Genomic DNA, 21,403 nt, shown 5'->3' on the forward strand with positions numbered 1-21,403 from the left:
CAAGAAAATTAAGGCATGTAAATAAACAGTGGTTTCACGATAACAGTGACGCTATTGCCACCTGCTGTCAGAAAGCATTCATGGCATCCCACACCACCTTGCACTTCCCAACCGCAGGAAGTTAAAGACTTCAGAAACAGCTTTTCGGGGGTTTTGTCTGTTATATTGCTATTTTTCTGTAGAAAGGACACACAAAAAAGGTCCAGGGCAACTGTGGCATTAACGATCAATAAACACTAGTTTGATTGTGAGCAAAGGCTACGTTACAGTCCTGGAATACAGGGAAAGTTCTACCAACAGAAGCAATGATTTTAAGCTACCACCCCCTCAAACCATGAAGGATATAATAAAGCTAAAAGAGAAGACGATGCAGTGAAAGGCACGACATTTCACATTGTTACTCTTCCCCTTAATTACTGAACACTGTTAGTACCCAGATCCTCAGTAGAGCCCACACAGCTCCAACTGCCCTGCTCGACCCTGGCTTTAGAGAGATAAAATGTGTTAAATTCTAGTGGCCAAACACAAACCTGAGAAGCAAAGTGATCAAGTGAAAGCACAAACACTACCATGAGTTACTTCTAAACCTGACAAGTCTCAAATTATACACATAGCTTCCTCTACTCCCACCCATTCTTTCTCTACTCCAGAGTCAGTTACGTGATTTTTTTTATTCGGCTCCTAAGATTGTTGCTTTGTTTGCCTTTTTGTTTGTTATTTTTTTTAAATGAAAAGGCTATCAACAACACAAGGTTTATATAGACAATTACTATCTCTAGGCAGCCCAGAAATAAGAGACAACAAATAAGTTCAACAACAGATGTACAAAGCAGTAAGGAGAACATACTGGTGTAGGTAAAACACTGACCCGAGAGCATCAATGCTGAAGACCAGATTGTTAAATAAATCCACATACTATAGGCCATCAAGTTAGATTAGGCTACTGGAAAGTCTACCTTGCCTGTTTTATGTTAAGATTCTCAAAAGATTACCAGACTATGCTGAACCCAGTCAGAGAAGATAGCTGGCCATTTAACTTCATACCATGGTATTTTATAGACTCACAGAATAGTTTGGGTTGGAAGGGAGCTTAAGATGATCTAGTTCCAATCCCCTGCCATGGGCAGGGACACCTTTCAGTAGATCAGGTTGCTCAAAGCCCTGTCTAACCTAGACTTGAACATCGCCAGCGGTGAGGCAGCCACAGATACTCTGGACAACCTATTTTAGATACTAGGTATCCTGCACCCTCATCTCATTCTACTCAGAATCCTGTACCAGCATGCAATAACATGAAAATTCAAATAGCATTGCCCTGAACCTCAGCTTGCTGCAGGTCAGGTGCCTGAGTCTACAATCTGTTAGTTTTAGGAGCTTTTTGAGTGTACTGTCCCAATGGAAAAATGTATTTTCTTCTCTATTGCCAATTTTCTTTTTAATAGACTTATCAGTAAGTCATTGAACACTTACATCCCACTGCTTGAAATCATTACTTGATTATCATTAACATGAAGTGCCTATCTGTTTACATACCTAGCCATATGGCAGGCTGATCAGCAAAGCCCTCCTTGTAGGCATGCAAGGTTTAGGTCTTCATTCCATCACCTGAGACTCTCTGCTCACAGGCACCACACGTGATTCATCAGGGTAACATCTAAGACTGTGTCTGAGGCACAGACCCACCAAGAATCCATCTCTGTTAGCTGAAGAACCCAGCTGCAAGTACACTGGTAGAATATACTGGCATAGTGAAAACATTTGCCCTCAAATTCCCCTTTCCCAAAGCACACCATACCTATGAAAAAAGTTCATTCCTGACATGCAGGCACAGCACTGCAAACCCTCCCTTTCTCTGTTCTTAAGTTCTGAGTTACACTAATTATACCTGGGATATTTTCAAAGTATACTATGACTATACTTGCTGCTGTATAATTCTGCATTAGTCTTCTCAATCTTAAGCTTTTGCCACATCCTTAGAGAAGATGGTGCTTGATCAAGACAACAGCTAAAGTAACCCACCTAAATTAAACAGCATCTCTGTTTAATTTAGTACAGAGAAGCTGTACTTCTCTTTGTTTTCATCCTCTTAACCACTGTCACTTTACCCAGATTTTTAGTTGTCATCCAAATGATTATCACACTAAAGAACTACACTGAAATCAGACCAAAAGCAGAGCAGAAGTTCAACCATGCCTATATTCTCCAGCCACACTTAAAATATTTTCCAAAGAAAGCAGAAATAAGCTCACTCACAGATGTTGTGATTGAGAATGACCCATTCCCTCAACTATTAACTTTGACTTTTCTGATGAGTAAGTGAGGACTACATATAAATTAGCCTGAGGTTTTATGCACAAGTGTAATTGTACCAACTGTAAATTAACTTGAGGAACCTTTGATTAACACCAGAGTCTGCTCACACTAAAGATGAAAACCAAATTAGCAACAATTCGTTAGCATTATTGGTTCTATTCCTAGAGGAAATTACAACGGTGTAAGTTACATAGGCAGATGCCAGATGACTCCATGCAAGAGATTAATAGAGAAACTGAAAAGTTGTATCTGTACACAGGAAATAAAACATTTAAAACATGCATACAAAACATGCTACTGGACATCACTCAGTAAGAAGCTCCCAGCACAAGCAACCATTTATGTTTAGTTCAGTTGGGAAAACAAACAAAACCCCACAAAAATCAATGTTAATATATGCAAACATCCCCCACAAAAATCTTATAAGCAGTTTAAGGGCAGATTGTACCTTTTGTTGATTCCACTTTCAATAGTAGGAACACTTGAATTAAGGTACTTATTGTTATAGTGAAAAAAAGAACTAACGAACAATTTCAAGTAAGCTACAGAGTAAGACCTACTGGTCACTGTAAAACAGAAAGGGAGAGACTATGTATACACTACTTCAGGCCCAGCGACTGATTCAAACACCTTCATAACATTTAGGCAGGCCACTTCTGAAGTAATTTCTACTTCAGAAGCTACAAGATGAAAGTTTTGTGTGATAAATTAAGTTGCCAAATGAAATGGATTAGCAATCAGTGAAATTGCCTGGTGTCAGATCTGTTCCAGATTAGAATCCATCCTTTTTCCCCACCTGTTCATTAAGCACCAAGTTCAAGGCAACTGCAGTGACTGATTGCACATTAACAAGCTGTTTATGTGGAAAGGCATAGTTCAGCCACTATCTATACTTACACACTTGTTTAAGCATAATTCACTGATAATATATTCAGTTCCCAGTTTCAATACATAGTACTTCTACCTTGATGTGTAATTTTGGACTTGAGAGAAATGGGATGTGTCATGAAATTAAACAGATTGTACTTCAAGGTCAAGGCCAGGAAAAGAAGAGTCCACAAGAACATCTGCTGCTATCTCCAGTTAAGAAAACAGGAGAATGAGGTTGCTGTTACACTAAAATACTTAAACACAGTTGTGAAGTCAGAAGCCTGGGGCAAGAAAGGTGCATTTCATCAGGGAAAGATTTAATATGAAAAGAGCTATTTCATCCTCTAAGTTGAATCATGCAGAGACTCCATTTAAAACTAGCCCTGCAGCAAGCAAAGTAAACAGGACATATTTAAAACCAAACATTTCCCAGTTCAATACAGCTCCTGCACTGGGACAGGGAGGTACAGTAGGACAAACTCTTACAAATGTGTTAAAGACTCAGCTGTAATTCACCCCCTGCAAACACCCTTGCCTCTGAAGGAAACCAAGATAATCATCCCCTCTGTACTGTTGCTCAGCTGGAACACGCCAAGGAATGTAAGAAACCTGTGCAGCCGGTGTCTGCCAAACTGGCATCACCAGCTGAGGTGACTCACTGAAGATGTGTGGATGGGTTCCCATGAAGGAAACCTCTTCTGCAACAGTAGGTGGTTCAATCACTGAATTCCAGCATCAGAGGTTAGTAAAAAAGGGTCATAAATTGTTGACTTATTTTCTTCACCAGCTCTTTTCACTATTTATCAGAATAAGACCTTACTTCACTTGTTTTCTCATATAGAAAAAATATTCCCTTTAGAAAGTGAGTCTCTCCCCGAATCTGGGAGGATTAGAGATTATTCCAGCACCCCAGTGCAGTTTAAGTAGAGCCGCCTAGTTGCTGTAACTGTAGAAATCATCTGATTGCTAATTTAGAAGCAACACTAGAGGTCACTACTGGAAACACCTACTTGGATAAAACTGATCACCTTCCTTTTTCCTGTGGATTAAGGGTTTCCAGTATGAGTACAATACTCCTGTACTGATATCCAATATTTTTCAAAGCTAAGAAGAAATAAGATTTCTTCTTGTGTTCTGCAAGCCATCCTACTCTCCCCGATCAAATAAAAATAAGGATAATCTTTTGTTCTCCCCACATAATCACTTCCCCTCGATCTTGCTCCTAGTAAAAACCCACTCACAACACATTAGTACATTCTTTAACTTAGAACTGAGCCAGTAAGATTTACTAACAGAGAAATGAATGAATACCCAAGGTCAGTAGTGATGAACTGCTGCTTAAGGTATACCAGATATACAGACCTACATCTCACCAACTCTGAAAATGCAACTCCTTGATCTATTTCAGGTTTAAAAGCTGCTGCATATGATGTAAGTAACATTTCCCTCCTATATTTATTAAAAATGCAGAGGCATTTAGCTTAGCTGTTGCTGTAAGGATTGCACAATTTAATTTTTAAAACTTGCTGTGACTTTTACTGTTTATTCCTGTATTTGGGATTGGCAAATGTATGAAGAAAACATACCTGAAGAAGCCTAAAAGCAAGCAGAATGAACTCCATGAATGACGGACTAATGCTGTTTTCAACTAGGCCCTGAAACCTTCAGTCAGGACCAGTGTTAATACATCAGCCCCACCAAGCCATGAGACCATCATGTCATACTGCCCAGATTTAAAACAGCAGAGGCAGCAGACAACCATACTCAAAGGGAATTAATTGTTTTTGAGTCACAACTTGGGACATACATGACTGACTTTGGACTGCTGCTACATTAACCACCAGCAGAAAGACCCACTCCCTAAACCACATCATACCTTGGAGAAAGCAATTCAGCAACGTTAAGGTAGAGGGAGCAGGCAAAGCAGTAGGATGGATATTACAGATTGTGGCTTTAGCATTCCAGTATTATGTCCAGCATTATCTGAAACTATTTTTCCTCACATAGCCCATTTGCTGCACAGAAATGCCTTCTATCAGGAAATGCCTGCACTATGAATACAACTTGTGTTTAAAGAGTTGAAAGGTGCAGATGGATTAAATAGCCCCATCTCCCTCTCCTAAACACACACCCCCAAGCTCAGTTCCTAGGAGTTGCATAGAAGTAGGCTAATAGTGGTTATCTGGCTTCCAGGTGCTTGAAGCACTTTTGGCATCAGAATGATGTGACATCCAGGAATATCTAATCTGTTCAAAAGGCCAGTTATCATCGATTTATGAAGTACATGCCTCAAGGAGAGCCTGTTCACATTCTTAGAGTGTAACACCAATAGAGAGAAAAAGAAAATAGGAGTAAAAGCAGAAATTTTTATACAAATTTTACCTGAATCCTTAAAAAAAAATGGGGAGAAGGAAAAAATCCAAACAGGACACCTTAGGCAAGATACCAAGTTAAACTAATAACAGTTTGCAATGCAGTCAGTAGCAAGGAGGTTTTAGGGAAGCATTATGTAAGGGTAACAGATTTACAGGGACAGATAATGGACACAGATTTCAGCAAAATGGCACATCAGCTCCCTTTTTGGTGCTACCTGCTCCATCACACTGCATCTCAGGTTAACTCTCACTCTCTTCAGAAGCCAGAAAAATAGATCCACATTCTGATCACACGTGATTGCACAGTGCCTGTTTTGACAGCAACCAAAGAATTTTTTTATTTCCACCATTTCCATAGTTGTCCTCTTCTAGCATAAAGTACTTGTAAGACATTTTTGGAAAGTAACATTCAGTTTGCCTATTACAACCCAGGGAAAAAGGGGAACTTTTTGTATCAGGGCTCAGCAGTGATACCTTGGCATTTAGCTACCTAAGATCACCATTAACACCTTTGTTAGCCCAACAAAAGAAATTCAGTGATCAATTTAACTGTCTCACTTGCATATGAGAAATTTAATAGGAAACAGAATTCAGAGCATAAGGCAAGCTACTAAATTTAGTAGAAGTGTTTGTATAGTACAGCTCAGAAATAAATTGGGCCATACTCTGAAGAATTACACTGTTTATCTGGATGCCCAAAGAGGACATGACAGTAAAAGTCAGTGCCACAGGCAAGTTACCACAGTCTCACACCCTGTGTAATCAAGTAAATCCACTGATGTCTTGCTTACCCCTCAGGCAGGCACTCAAAAATATAACTGCCAATATATTTGTATCCAAATCTGGAGACAATCTGAATCACCTGGAACCCTTCCACAGCCCCAGAATTTGCTATACTATTCCCTTTATTTATAGCATGTTTTTGTTTACATAAGTCAATGTAAATGAAAACATTCAAACTAAGCATCTTCCTGAGGCTTTAACTTGGCTATGACTTGCTCGATGTTAAATTATTTATTACAGGAGATAGTTAATGGAATTCCTAAATTCAGAGAGAAAGTCTCAAGAGGGTCTCTTCCTTCCTCCTGCCAGCTGCAAGCCCTGGGTTAGGGTCAGTCGTTAACATTCAAGGTAGCCAAAAGGCTTTAAGCATGAAAAGAACTTGCACAGATTTACCTCTAAAAAGTCTGTCTCATATTCCATGTTTGATGAGCTGCATTTTATTCAACTTACACACAGAAGCTAGTACTGCAACTAGCTTTTGCTTTCTCTCCTTGAGGCTTGGATAAATTTTAGTTACAGAAGGAAAAACAAAGTTCTTCGCAAAAGCATCAGAGTGAACAAACATGTTTTGAGATACCACCATCCAAGAGATGCTACAACTTCACTTAAACTTTGGTCAAAAAAATCTCAGTGTCTCAGTGCAGCAACTCGAGTTTTTTGGATAATATGGAACTTGAACCAAAATATCCTCCTCCTCCTCATTCAGCTTTCCAGCTATCCCTCAATATATCTAGAAGGTTTAACTTCAAAAGAAAAAACACTGAAACTATGAGCAAATCAAAGGCTTACACTTTAATTACTGCACTGACATACAGATAACATTTCATTTTTAAAGGTAACTAAAGGTTAGCATTTTTATCTAAGGATATTAACAACTCATAATAGTTAATGTTTTATGCGCTTTAGGAAATATAAAAGATTACAGAAGAGGGATAGAAGAATCTCAAAAAGCCTCCCATACCCAATGCCCTGACCTAGGATTGCTGCTATTTATCAGCCCAATTCAGTGAAGCATCACTGTCCCTTCCAATGAGCAGTTCTACCAACATCTAATCTGAATCTCTCATTCAGCCCAGATCCAACTTCTCTTTAGTCTACTTAGGGAAGACATCAGTAGAAATAACTTCTTCCTTTTTGCCAAAGGTAGATAAAGGTCATTGGCAGGCTGGGATATATGTTTCTGGACATTTCAAGAGAATGGGAGAAAGCCCCTCTAAATCAAGAAGGAAAAAAAGAAAAAAAAAAATCAAAGTATTTCTGCTCTAGAGCTAATCAGCAACTAGCTCTGGGCTGTATTTCAGGGCAGGCATATGAACCAAGAATCTAGACAGAAATTGAGAGAAGTATGCCAATAATGAGTTATTGTAAAGTGATAAAGTAAGGAAGTCAGTGAAAGCACTACTGGGAATGTCATCTTGACAGAATATGGAGGAGGGAAATTAAAGGATTAAAGCTTCAGAGGCCTCACTATCCCAGCGAGGAGAGGGTCATGTTAACATGTTGTTTTGTCTGTAATTTAGAAAGACCTGTGTGCCTCAGTTAACTATAAGATTAAACACCTTTGCATGGAAATATCACCCTCATTACTTGCTGGAGTGCACAAATGCATTTTGAGATTTCTACCTATACTTCACAAAACCCACTAGCTTGTCTCCACTGTAAAGTTAGGGAGCCATGCAGAGAGAACAACATCAAGCAATCCAAGAAAATCTGTTTACTAACTTCCACACTGTACAAGCCAACATTTCTCTACTCTTTATGGAAATGAGCCAAGTAGCTCCACACAAGCATACCAATTTTGGCCAACACCTACACTTTATTCTAACACAAAGAAGATAACTGCAGTATGTTTCCTTCCAATAAATTTAATAACACAAAAACTCATGAAAACAAATCCATGCTCCTAAGAGCTAAGGACAATGCCAGCGAAATACTAAGGAGGAAAAAACTTCCATTCTCAAGACACACAGGCTGTATTCTTTTTGGGGTGGGGAGTACATGCAAGATTTGGCTGAACGTATGTGTAAGAGTAAAGCTTCCCATAGTCTTTCCCAACCAGACCAATTAGATTATAACCTCATGCAAACACAAGCTAATTGCAGAGTCACACCACCACCACCACCCCCTGCTTTTTGTCATGAGATGCTATGCACAGTTTTTTATGTTGCATTCACGGAGACAAAGCCACTAAGCAAGAAGAGGTACCAAAACATTCAGAACTCTGTAGGACAAATATGATCTCCCTACAAGACAGCAAATATTCAAATATTCAGTTTTCCTATCACCCAATTGTTAAGGTTTTCGTATTACCTAGCCCACAAATGGCTTGATTTATAAAAACACACCAGAATGTACTGCAGTAATAACCAAATTCAGCCTTCTACAATATCAAGTGTGAAGTCTCAGCTACTTAAGTCAAGAGATGCATAGATCATTATTTTTTCCTTTCCATGCTATTAAAGTTTCCCAGCAATCCTTGTCACAAAAGGTGCACAGGATGAGCAGATACACAACATAGAGAAATGAGGCTAAAACCCCCAGTTTTCAACCAATTTCCACAGAACATACCAATTTTATGCAACTTTAAAAAGTTCAAGCTTGCAACGTGGCATTACAAAAGACATTCATGACATAATCCAAAACATTTAACCACCTACCAGCATTAACGATGGCATCGACCTCAAGCAGTGTAATGTCACCTCTGTAGAGGGAAACTTTCTCACTCAGACTTTTTTTCCCTTGCAGATCTTCTTTGGCGGTTTCACCTACAAACCAAGAAAGCATCAAACACAGATTATAAACGTGGTTCAGAGATCGCTGTTTACAAGTCCAGAGCAGATCTCAGCAATTCCCGTTATACTGTGGCTGTCAGACTGCAGCATCCTCCCGTTTCGCCTCGAGAGGGCACCGGTAACCCACAAAGATACTAGCATTTCCCCCCCCCCCCCCCCCCCAAAAAAAAAAAAAAAAACCACACGACTTGCCTTGTATTTGTTTCCAAATACAAGCACGGATTCCTTACCAAGATACTATTAGATTAAAAATCTGAATGTACGTACACATTTTTTGAAGCTAGATCCGATACTTTTCTTTGGAATTAGTTAAGATAACCCTGCTACTGAAGCAGCCATTCATTCAACACAGAATTATTCCAAACACATAACACCACGCAGGAACCCCACTTGCCAACAGCCCTGGCAGCAGGTAGTGCAGAGAAGAAAAGCCTGAATGAAAACACCAGCACGTTTAACACTTGGAGCTTTGCCACCTTAAACAAATCGATTAGACCAGGTCAAAAAAGGGTGTGAGAGAGAAGACGACACAACATAAATCAGCTGTCAAAAGATTACTGAACAATAGGTGCCTTATTCCAGTAAACTCTTAATTTTTGCATCACCAATTCATTTCCATCATACTCAACATACGTAACAGTTTGATTACCTCAAACACATACTGGCCAAAAGCTTGACCTAGTCATGCATTGTGAGATCTCCACTTAAAGAATTAATGAGAGAAAGAAAAATTGCTTCACTGCATTTTAGGTTATGTTTTGAAATTCATTCTTTCTGACAGAAACCAAATGACTCAAGAGGCTCAAGTTCATATACTGGCCAGAAATAAAACTAAATTGCTAAAGTGACAGTTTAAGTGGGAAACAGTTCCAATCTTGAGAAAATAAAATCTATTTCCAAGTAAAAAAAAAAACACCTCAAGGGAAAATACAGTGAAAAGGTAGAACCAGTACAAAGAAACGTGGCTCTTCAGTTTTTACATCAACCTTTACTTTAATCGATCTCCACCTATTTTAGTACACGTGCTCAAATCTGTTAGCATCATAAGCACCCATAAGTAAAAATAAGAACATTTATTTTGGATCTTGCTCTTCTGACTTCAGCACCAATGACTGCTATCAAAAATCATCATTTATCTCAACCACTCCAAAATAACCAGCCTCACTCTGTTCTACTGTAGATTAGCTATCACATGCCTCATGCAAAAGACATGCCACTTCCAGCAAGACAGATGTTGTCACTGTGAGATTAGCATAAAGGTAGTTTTGTATTCAAGTGTGTGTATTCAGGGGTTTAACTCCTCTACTTGGCTCTGAAAGCAAGTATCCCATTGCCACCAGATGGCCCTCCATGTCTTAAAGCAAAGAGCAGCTCTGTGGAAAGGTACCAAGTTCTCATTATCGTAAGAACCTTGTGTCACTCTTAACCTAAAAGTTATACTGTTCATCTATTTGTCAACAGACGATACCCACTGCAGTTAGCTGCTGAGTTGTATTAAAATACAAATCAGCCTCTGTGACCAATTTACAGTCTGATTTATTATCTGCTCCGATGCTAACTGCATTCTGCCTGCAAGTAGGACAGTTGCTTTCCCCATCTCTCCCCAGCGAGCAACACAGTGGAACTCTGCCAAATATAAAGTACATCCGATCATCCTCCCCCTCCACTTCCCACCCAAGTTACTGCAACACTAGTTACATCAAATCAAAACACCAAATTCTCCACAGTAAAACCAGTTACTTTTAAATAGAAAGTACAGTTTGGATACTACAGTATTTGTGCCAGTTGGATACAAAAAACAAATAAAAGAAATCAACCAGGAAGAGCCATGAAGACAACAGATACTAATAAAAAAAAGCTAATTCTCATTATTACTACTTCCAAATTCAGAGGGAAAGCAGAGATGTCCCTCAGTCAGTTCACCAGCAAGGTCAATAGAGTGGTTTGAGTTGGAAGGCATCTTAAAGATCATCTAGTTCCAGTCCCCCCCACACCCCCGCCACAGGCAGGGACACCTTCCACTAGACCAGGTTCCTCCAAGCCTCACCCAGCCTGGCCCTGGACACTGCCAGGAATGGGGCAGATGCATCTTCTCCGGGCAACCTCTGCCACAGCCTCATCACCCTCACAGGGAAGGATTTCTCCCCAGTATCTAATTTAAACCCCCCTTCTTTAAATTCAAAACCATTTCACCTTGTCCTACCCCTACATGTCCTTGTAAAAAGTCCCTCTCTAGTTTTCTTACAGGCCTCTAAGGTCATCTAACTCTTTCTGTAGGGAGCCACATCAACACTACCTCATGATTTTCTATTCTCCACAGCCATCACCGGTTTTCCTCTACTTCTCACTCTTTGCAAATACTGAATATATTTGAGTGTGGTTCTTCCGAGACTCCTTTCCCACAGAAAAGCATCAGTAAATTCACTGCCTAAGGAGAAAACAAAAACAAACTACCACAAAAACACCCTACAATACTCCTATATGATCTACCACGTCCTCTCCAGCAAGTCCCTTACCTGTTCTAGGAAGACTCCTGATGACTGCTGCCTTTAATACAATACAGCAGTAAAAACGTGCTGCCTTGTACACCTTTGATAGATTACCCTGATTTCTTCCAATAAAAGTCTGATTTAACAGAGGAACTGTACTTGCACTTACTTTATTTCATTCTGGTTGTTACAGAAGAATGCTAGATGCTGATGGAAGCCATGGAGAGCCAAGGCTTGTTCATAAAGACACTCAACAAGAGTACTAATATGCCAATAATTACAAAAGTAATCCCAATATCATACAAATAGTTGTGGAAGAGACAACTGCTTTTCTTTCACCATCTGTTCAATCTCTGGGGCTGGCAGACAGCATTTCCTAACAAAATCAAAACTGATACAGAACACCCAACAAAGCAATTTGTAAGTCTTAAAGGCTTGGAATTTTTTCCACAAAGTGCTTTATCAGCCTTTCTCACATTTCTCTGACCTAAAGAATGCGCAAACTTTTCTCCTCTGCCTGCTTAGCACCCTCCATCCAGGTCTTACCCATCCCTTCTCTGGGGTGATTTTGACCAGGGGTAGGGACAGAATATCAAGAAACAACATCTGCCAGGCAAATGTAGCAATACACTGCAAAATAGCCAATACAGAAACAAGGCAAAAAAAGACAATTAGCTTTGGTACTGCTAACAAGTTTATTGTAGGTCCTATCAAAGCAAAGTCAGTGGTCACTAAATCATCTTTGCACTCACACATGAGAGAGTTCATCCTGTTACATCATTCCTCAAAAATCTGGTGTGTAACCTGTTTTTAAAGAGACACAACAGTGGAGACATCAATTGATCTACGTCCTCCTCTTTCCCTCTCTGCCCCAGCCTCAGGAATATATAAAGAGCTCAAAATCTTCACCATGAGCAGTTGAAAATTTATGTCCCATCACCATTTTTCCCCACATATCCATGCCATCATCTTCCATCCGTGTCTATACAACCCAACTTCATGAGCTTTTCCTCCTATGAGACACCCATCAGGCCTTTAACCATGCTCCTAACATCTGTGAGTCCACAGAGCCACATCTTTAAAGTTGTTCAGCTGATGCCTTAACACCAAATAGGCAGTCCTGTCCCTCAGCTTTACTTACAACTCCTATCTCACACCAAAGGAAAAGGCCCTTTACAGCTTACACATGTGCAGAAAAGCACATGAGATTTAGTAACCAAAAACTGTGCTTGGAAAGAACATGTCCAAGTTCTTCAGAACTGGAAGGAAAAAGGTCTTCCAGAAGAGCTCACTAGAGGGAGCCCCCATAAAGGGCATGAATCTGCTCAACTGGTCCGCTCAGGAAGGATGGCCCCAACCTAGTATCATTGTAACATCAACTCGGCCCCAATCACTGCCAAAATAGGCAGATTTTAAAGTCTAGTACACGCTTTAAAGTATCTTCATTTTTGAAATAAACCTCAGACATCCAGTTACATAAAACCATACAACAATATCAAAGTATTTGCAACCAAAGGGAAGAGAAAAGCCTACAGCTGGAAGAGCTTTTGTAAAAACAAGCAAACCACCTTTTCAATTTTAAAACTACTTGATAATGAGAGACTAGAGTACACACAAAGTAGTAAAACCAATTACTAAAGCTCCATAGTATAAAGCAACACCTATGGCAAAGAAAAAGGCTCTTGGCACTCCATAAGTAAGAGCAGATAAGAGAAAAAGAATCAAAGAAAGAACAAGTGAAGAGGATTTACCGCAGCTCAGCTCACAGGCTTACAGTATTAAATGAAATTCTGTTTAACCAGTCAGACAACTTCATGGTTTTCTTCATCTAGTTCATAAAGACAGGAGTAACTGACTGAATTGCAAGAAACAAAGTTGGAAATGGGAGATTTTCATTATTCATAGCCAGCTTTATGATTCACAGCTGAAGGAAGTAAATTAATACCAAGTTAAAAACAAATAATAAGCTTGCCCTCTATCTCAACCCAACTACAACAGCTACTGGTAGAAACACACATCCCCACAAGGAAAGCTTCACCAACAGCACTCTATAACTTGATCTGGAAACAGTGCTGGGAAAAGAAACCGAGCAAGAGATATGAGCCCCAACATCAACCCCAACCAAGAGCCAGCCCTTCCAGTCCTAGAAGGGCCCTCAGCAAAGTCTGGACTGGGACACCCATCCACTTTACTTCAGCTACTGAAAACACAAAGGAGCCAAGCAAGCTCCAAGAATGCATCTGACTACAGAGAGCTGTGCAGCAGCCATTCTGCTGCGCACCCTGCATGCTCTTCCCCTCAGTGCCTCCTTAATGCTTTGTTTTTACAAGTGTCTTGTACAGATTAAAAATGACACTATTAGCAATTACAAACCCCACTTACAACACAGCTTTCCATCCCATTTGTTTCTGCATCGGCTTACGGAACATTAGAAAAGACAGATTGTGAGATCTGTTACATTACGTGCCTGCTTCTACTCCTACTAACCGTGGATGATTGTACAGGAAAGGCAATTGCTTATCTAAATCAAGATAAGCATTACTTCCATATGTTCCATCACCAGGGGGAAAGCATTCACAGATGCACTCTAGTACTTCAGATTTGTAATACAGATTTACTCTATCACTGCTTGGACTTAAACGAGATCAGAACCCAAGCACAAGAAGGAACATCTGTTGCAGACAAATCTCTTCCTACCTAGCCAAAAATTCAGCAGAACGTTGAAGTCAAAGGCACTTGATGATGAACACCAACACCTTCTCCCTGGCTGCTGCACACTCTGCCAATACACACTGCTTCAGCTAATTACCAAATGGCATAATTGGATTAGCCAAAGACTATAGCCAAGCACAAAGCCTAAGGCATACAGACACCACGAGGTTGGGTGGGACCTCTAGCAATGGGTCAAGTCCAACCTCCCTGCTCAAAGCAGGGTCACCCAAACCAAGTTGCCTAGGACCCTGTCCCAGTTAGATTTTGAGTATCTCCAAGGAGACTCCACAACCTCTCCAAGCAAACTGTCCCAGCAGCCAGCCACCCTCACAGTATGTTTTCTTACACCTAGAATGTCTTGTTTTAATTTATGCCCATTGCCTCTTGTTTAGTCACTATGTACCACTGAGAAGAGTATGGAGCCATTTTCTTCACATGCTCCCATCATGTGTTTATAAACATAGATCAGATCCCATCTGGGGCATCTTTTCTCCAGGCTAAACCTCAGCCTCTCCTCACAGAAGGGATGCTGTAGTCCTTCAATCATCTTTCATGGCTCATGTGGTGCATCAACTACACTTCCCACTTCTGTAACACTCACTAATCTGCTGATGTAGCACTCTGTCACATCTTCCAGGTCAGCAGATCATGCTATCTCTCATTCAAGGTGTTTCAGGAGGTACAAAGTACCCCCACCTGAGGACAAGTGCATCATCTGATGTCCACTAGAACCCACATTCAATGTGCCACACGCTGTCGTCCAGTCAACAGTGCTGTAACACACCTTTCCAAAGCTACTGCAAAGAGCTCGGCACTAATTCACTTGATCTAAGTTAAATATGATGCTGTTGCTATCAGCAGCCCACAAACAGGGTTGTAAATACAAGCCTATACTTGTCAGCCACAATATTGCCCCATCCCTGGTGGCATTCAAGGCTAGGCTGGACAGGGCTTTGAGCAAACTGGTGTAGTAGGTGTCCCTGTCCATAGCAGGGGGTTGGAACTGGATAAGCTTTAAAGTCCCTTCCAATCCTTAGTGTTATGTTCCAACCCTTCCCTCAGTCTATCCTACACAGTTCTGTATGTTCCCCACAAAACAAAATTGAGACACATGAATACCCTTTAAGTCTGGGAGAAGACTGAGGAGAGAGAATGGAGAAGCTCGCCCTTTTCCTGAAGTTTCTGCAAAACAAGGGAAGACTTGGTACAGAGTGCAAAAGTACTGAGGACCCAAGTTTCAGAAATCAGTAATAACAAATAATGAGGACAAGAAAAGGAATACATTCTTGATTCCTATTTGTGATGCAACCTGGTCTGCAGGGACAAGCAATTGTCAATTCCTAAATCAAAGTCATCTCACTTCAGCAGCATATACAGTGACAGCAAAGACACGACATAAGTAGGCTGAGGCCCTTGGGTATTTGTGTGTTTGCTTGGAGAATCAGCATCCAGCTGCTATGCTTGCTTCTGCTAGCTTGAGAATTCATGATTTAGGGTCCACAGGCTGCTGGTTTAGCTGTGACCCAGGAGCTGTGCTTTGTGTATTTGAAGATATTCCATCACTGTCAGCTTCAGTTGTTTTTTTAATGGGAGTCTTCAGAGGGATTCTGGACCCTGTGACAACACATTGGAACTAAAATGTTGTTTGCATATTTACCAAGCTCTTGCCTAAGCCTGAGTATCAGTACCTCAGCCTGAGGGATACTGAGCCTTTTGATACACAGATCCTTCTTCAGAACAGCAGCATGAGTTGTACTGAAATATCTTAAATGGTCAACCTATGTCACATGAAGGCAAGAACTACACCGCATCATATCCAGCTCATACTGCTTCATCCTCTACTACAGTCAATCTGTAACAGTAGAAGTTCAAAAATTGAGGAAAAAATTTGCACTCCTTTAGACCACTCTTCATTGTGTCATAGAAATGGCTTCATATTTTTCTATCAAGCTCAAAGACTACAGACCATGCTGCTTCACTAGATCCCTTCAAAGACAAAGCAGATCACCTTCACTACAAGAGCTGTGTCTTGGTAGTATCACAACATTCATGCAACTGCCTGGTACACTCAAATCAATCCAGTACCTCCTGGGATAAATATGAGCCTCCATCCAGAACTACCACTACCAGCAGCACATACTCCTTCGCTCAGCTTTAAAAACTGACTGGAAAAAAGCCTTTTCATGACCAACCAGGCATTCAGACTTCAGCAGCATCTATATTATTAGCCAAGAAATAAAAACCCAGTTTTAATAGGTGGGAGCAGCAAACGCAGCATCAAGTAGAAATATATATACTAAGTTTGTAGTGGGAAAACAAATTCATTAGCTTCCTAAGAAGTCAGACAACTTTTAGTCCATGTTCTCTGGTTTCTGAATTCCCTGCACCACTGCTAAGCAACAGCTTCTCCAGCTGAGCTTTACAGCCTTTCATAGTACTTACCGTTGGAGCTTAGAAGTAAAAAGTTACTACCAGCAAACTATGAAAGTTCTGCTAAACTGCCAGCAAACATTTCACAGCATTGTCACTCAAGAACCTCTCAGCATGAGATATAGTGACAACTGCTTACCAGCAGGGAGTAGAAACTTCAGTTTTCTAGTACCGGGGGCAGGTAGGTGAGCTTTTATGCAAGTACAGAAGATAATGTTTTCTGCATGAAGACATTAGGTAGCGCTTACCTTGCAGCATTCCCCCTCCCCTACTCCCCAAGCTACCATATGTACTTTGCTAGCCTAGAACAGACTAGGGCTTTAATCCAAACAGCAAGGTGCACCGGAACATCTTCAGTATTTGAAGAGGACTCTAAGACCCATTAGTGTTGCGAGTCATACTTGCTTGCTTTAAGGACTTGAAAAATAGAAAGCAAACTCACAAGCAATTAGTTACAAGCTCACTATCAGTTAGTAGGAAGATCTAGCTTTATCTTCTGCATGCCTAACCTAAGTCAATATAGGCATATGTTGGTGTGCACCGCCTGTTCTGTCTGGATTTAGTTATTTGCAATACACTTACAAACCTTCCCCCATAAGAACTCTCGTAACTGAGCAAAGGGGGAGGAAAAGAAAACGGAACTCTAGTTTTCCTTGAAGTATAACTGGTCCATCCCCTCAGTGACAGTTGCATAAAGTCTGGGGTTTGCTTTCAGTTGACATAAACTCATTAAATATTACCACAAACTGGCAGCACTGCAGCACACAGTGTGTTTGTATGAGAGCAGTGTCTTTTTTTAAAAAGCACCTTATTCACACAGAAAATATTAACTATACAGGCATAAATCCAATACAGGCTGAACTTCAGCTACCAGTCATATTTGTGCAGCAAATGAGAAACGCGTATCTACAACACCTTTAGACTAACCATCAGTACCAAGGAGACAATCAAAAAGGCCCATATTTGCACACAAAAAAAAAACTTCCGTGAAAAATCAAAGGGCAGGATAAGGAAGGTAAATGTTTCAAGGCAATACAGATGTGCAACCACTTCTACACTTCCTTCATATCGGCATTATAGATGATCAAAGTCTTCAGACTGAATCCTCTTAAACTACAAAGCAGTCATTTCTAACTCGGCATTTGACCATGAACCTCTAGAGATGCTATTAATGCCAAGCTGCATGTAGAGAACTACTTCCACTTTCAGAAAGAAACGTACTTGCTACAGCAGCAGAAGGCTGAGAGGTTTAGTTTTGCAAGATGCCCATTCTATAGCATCCTGTCCACAAAATAAAAAACATCTGGAAACTTTGGTAGAGACTCTTGACACACTTCTGCAAACATGCCAAGTCAACACGCAACAGCTGCAAGCCTCAGTAGCTTCCTCCTGCCTCCCCATTTGAGTAAGTTACTTCTTAGTGAAATGGAGCCACACATACAACTGTAATTTCAGTGGTTTTCAAATCTGTGCAAAACAGAAGTTTAAATATAAACTGGGTTGTTGAGCCTTCTCTCCAGCACAGAATTTTCTGTGCATCGTAACACATCTGTACACAGCACTTCCTAAATGGATGAGGAATTCCATGTCAACCAGATTTTCCAACTGCACATCAGCTAGGTGCCCTCACACAGAGGAAGCCACGTATCACTTCACACAGTTAGTAGTACAACAACGTTGTAGTACATTGGCTTGTTAGAGACATTTCTATGTGGTGAGCAGTTCAGCTCTAGTGAACTGGAAAAGGGAAACCAAGTTTATCTACTTTCCAGTGATTGGGTTTTTAACACATGTGTAATCAACTGTTTAATTGTGCATGAAGCAAATGCAGCTGTGCATGAAAGTTGGTTAATATGGTCCAAATGGAGAGCTCAGTGAGCTTCAACTGCATCAGTGATCCCATTACCTTATCATGGGAGTTAAACCATCCATACGTGGCAATGAATTTTCAGGCTTGATCAAGCCTCCCAGATCCAGACAGCAGCAGTCAACAGGCCTACCCTATGTGATCGCTAATTATTGTTAGCCACACGCAGCAAATCCTACTTGAAGCAATAGTTCAACACCTTCATAAATGTCTGTCATATCTAAGCTACAGTTAATTAAGACAAAACACACCAGTCTCTTACTATCTTATCAAAAGAGGCTCCCAGTCTTCTGCAGGGAAAGATCAGTTTTTTCCACCTATACTTGAAGATAGGCAGAAGTCACATAGCCAGTTGGCAGGGCAATAGGTCTACATTAGTAAGCAATGACAAGGGTAAACGTAACAGCTTGATCTTGGCCTCAGCATCATCGTAGACACATGGCTTCTAGTGAGGCTGGCACATTGGCTCACATCTGTCTGCAAAAGACTCTGAGGACATATGCCACAATCCTTCACAAATTATATATCAGGATTTTAGCCAAGCTACCATACTGAGCAAAACTACATGGCTTTCTGAAACTGCCATTGTAGAGCAAGAAATTAATTTTGGGACTTGATATTGCGGCCTGCCATGCTCAAAAGCTCATCCTTTATACACAATAAAAGGTAACAGAAAGAAACAATAATCGGCGGAGAATAGACAGACATGCATATAAAAACTACTAGAAACCAAGACATATAACCTATTCTTTCCCCCTGCACATATTAAAATACCTCAGGAAGTTACCATGCTGCTTTCCTTTAGTCTTGAATATGAGACAAGTCAGCCACCGAAAAACTCCAGGCTGGAACTTGAGAAACCCTGTGCTTTTCTCAGCACTTTCTGAGGAATGGCACATACACACAGCATCACTGCTGCTAAAGCCATCCTTCCTCACACTCTGAGCGAGCCTACCAGCTGACAGCACAGTACATCATCCAGACTTCCTAACACTGGTTAGCACTGCCTTAGGGACCTCTGTGCAAAACTTCAGTGCACAGTGATGTTCAACAGCTACAATAAAAGGACTGTTTTTCATACTGCATGTGGAACAGAAGCTTGGGATTTATTAATCTGGTCAAGCCTCATGTCACCAGCACTTAAACATTAGAAATATTTTTTCTGGCAAAGACATGCTTTGCATCTCCATCTTCTATTACTCTCAAAAACATGTTGAGAGCTTGTGGAAGGAACTTCAGTAAAGATACTAATTTACTCTTGAGAGCAGCATCCTTTCCTGGGATTAACTCTTGTCCCTTGAGGAGCTGGCTGCCACTGGAAATAAGAGGGTACTCTCAGCTGCATGCAAAAGGTCAAAAAACTATAGCTCTATCAAGGACATGTATAAGCTTAACACTGTGTGGAACTTAACTTGTTAAAAAAAGGGAACAATCATGGAACAGCAGCTTAAAAAGAAGTCATCATCTTACTTACATCAAAGACAAGTGATTTATTTTCTTAGAAGAAGGATTAGCCACACTGGATTATGTGTTCTTAATCTATATAAAAAAGGCTGATTTTTTGTTTTTGCTTTTTAATAATCATCTCTCACACTTGCTGAAAGCAAGATACTTCTTTTGGTTTTCCCCCAAAGCACTTTACAGAGAACTGTACTGCAAGTGTCATTTCTTTGACAGCTAATCCAGCCTATAAAGGTTATATGCATGACACTCATCAGGGAGTTACAAGGTCAAATAAATACATACTGGTTCTTTTGGTATACTGCATTTCCACGCTACACTAAACATTCCGATTTATCCCCCTGTATCAGGGGATCGCTAACTAGATAAGAATACTTGCCTCAAAAAACAAGCCACCATCCCCCTCAGGTTATTTCAAAATTTACACTCAAGTAAACTTGCACCTGGATTTTTTTTTCCCTATCTCTGTGCTGTACAAGGCTGTATCTTTGGAAAAGAATAGCTGAGGTGTATGATTTGGAAGGGAGAAGAGTGGGGAGGTCAGTAGATCACATGGTCAGATTTGTATCACTCCGCAACTTTGCATCTGTCCAGGGCAGATCCCCAAAGGGCAGCTGAGAGCCTGGGAGAATCAGAGCACACAGGGCTCTGGTTACTCCCTATCGCTCTGGCAGCCTTCAGGATCTACTGCTGCCAGACGTAAACCACCTCAACCTTAAAGTTACCCCACATTATGCCATAGGCACAGAGTCCTGGACACTTTTAGAACAGACTAATAAGCTGCGGACATGGTTTGTTGATGTTACTACACATGCATATATTGAGGAAGCAGCAAAGGAATAATAGACAGATAACAGATATGCACAAACAGGTTTATAGCCTCTTCCACAAAAAGCATGTCATTTCTTAAGTACTCAAAAGACTTCATTACCATGATCTTCACACTTTCCATAGAAGCTACAGATGGCGGACTCTTAGCTGAGCTTCCCCAGCCATTACAGACAATTAATAAGCAGTGATCTCCACATGCATTCAAATGACACAGCTTTCCAACCTTAAACACAATAGTCCTCAAGAGACCTCATGATAAAATGTTTAGCATGAGTAACCGAGTGGCATGCCAATATATAAGTAAGGACAAAACCAAATACAGCAAGAGTTTAAGCAAAGCTGGAATTCACATTCAAGGCCACAGCTAATAGCAGGAGATCCTGAACTGCAGCACACAAGTTACTGCAGTTTTCTATGTGAATTCTGCAGAAAATCTGCTGTACTGTGAACTTAACCAAAGAGTTTCAGTAGCAAAAGCAC

At 40.6% G+C, this 21,403-nt stretch overlaps 1 protein-coding gene across 7 annotated transcripts in view; it reads right to left on the reverse strand.

Annotated features, from left to right (window-relative positions):
- The window catches only part of MACROD2 (mono-ADP ribosylhydrolase 2), an 885,719-nt gene that overhangs the window by 854,359 nt on the left and 9,957 nt on the right, over positions 1–21,403 (reverse strand). For all 7 annotated transcript variants that reach the window (XM_057423319.1, XM_057423323.1, XM_057423322.1 and 4 more), the window contains exon 3: positions 8,999–9,106. In XM_057423319.1, the coding sequence (XP_057279302.1) occupies positions 8,999–9,106 (108 nt within the window). The remainder of the gene's footprint in view (positions 1–8,998; positions 9,107–21,403) is intronic.

This window comes from Pezoporus wallicus, unplaced genomic scaffold (assembly GCF_028554395.1).
Source record: "Pezoporus wallicus isolate ANWC-B61680 ecotype Strahan unplaced genomic scaffold, APGP_CSIRO_Pwel_v1 contig_4191, whole genome shotgun sequence".
Classification (NCBI taxonomy): Eukaryota; Metazoa; Chordata; class Aves; order Psittaciformes; family Psittacidae; genus Pezoporus; species Pezoporus wallicus.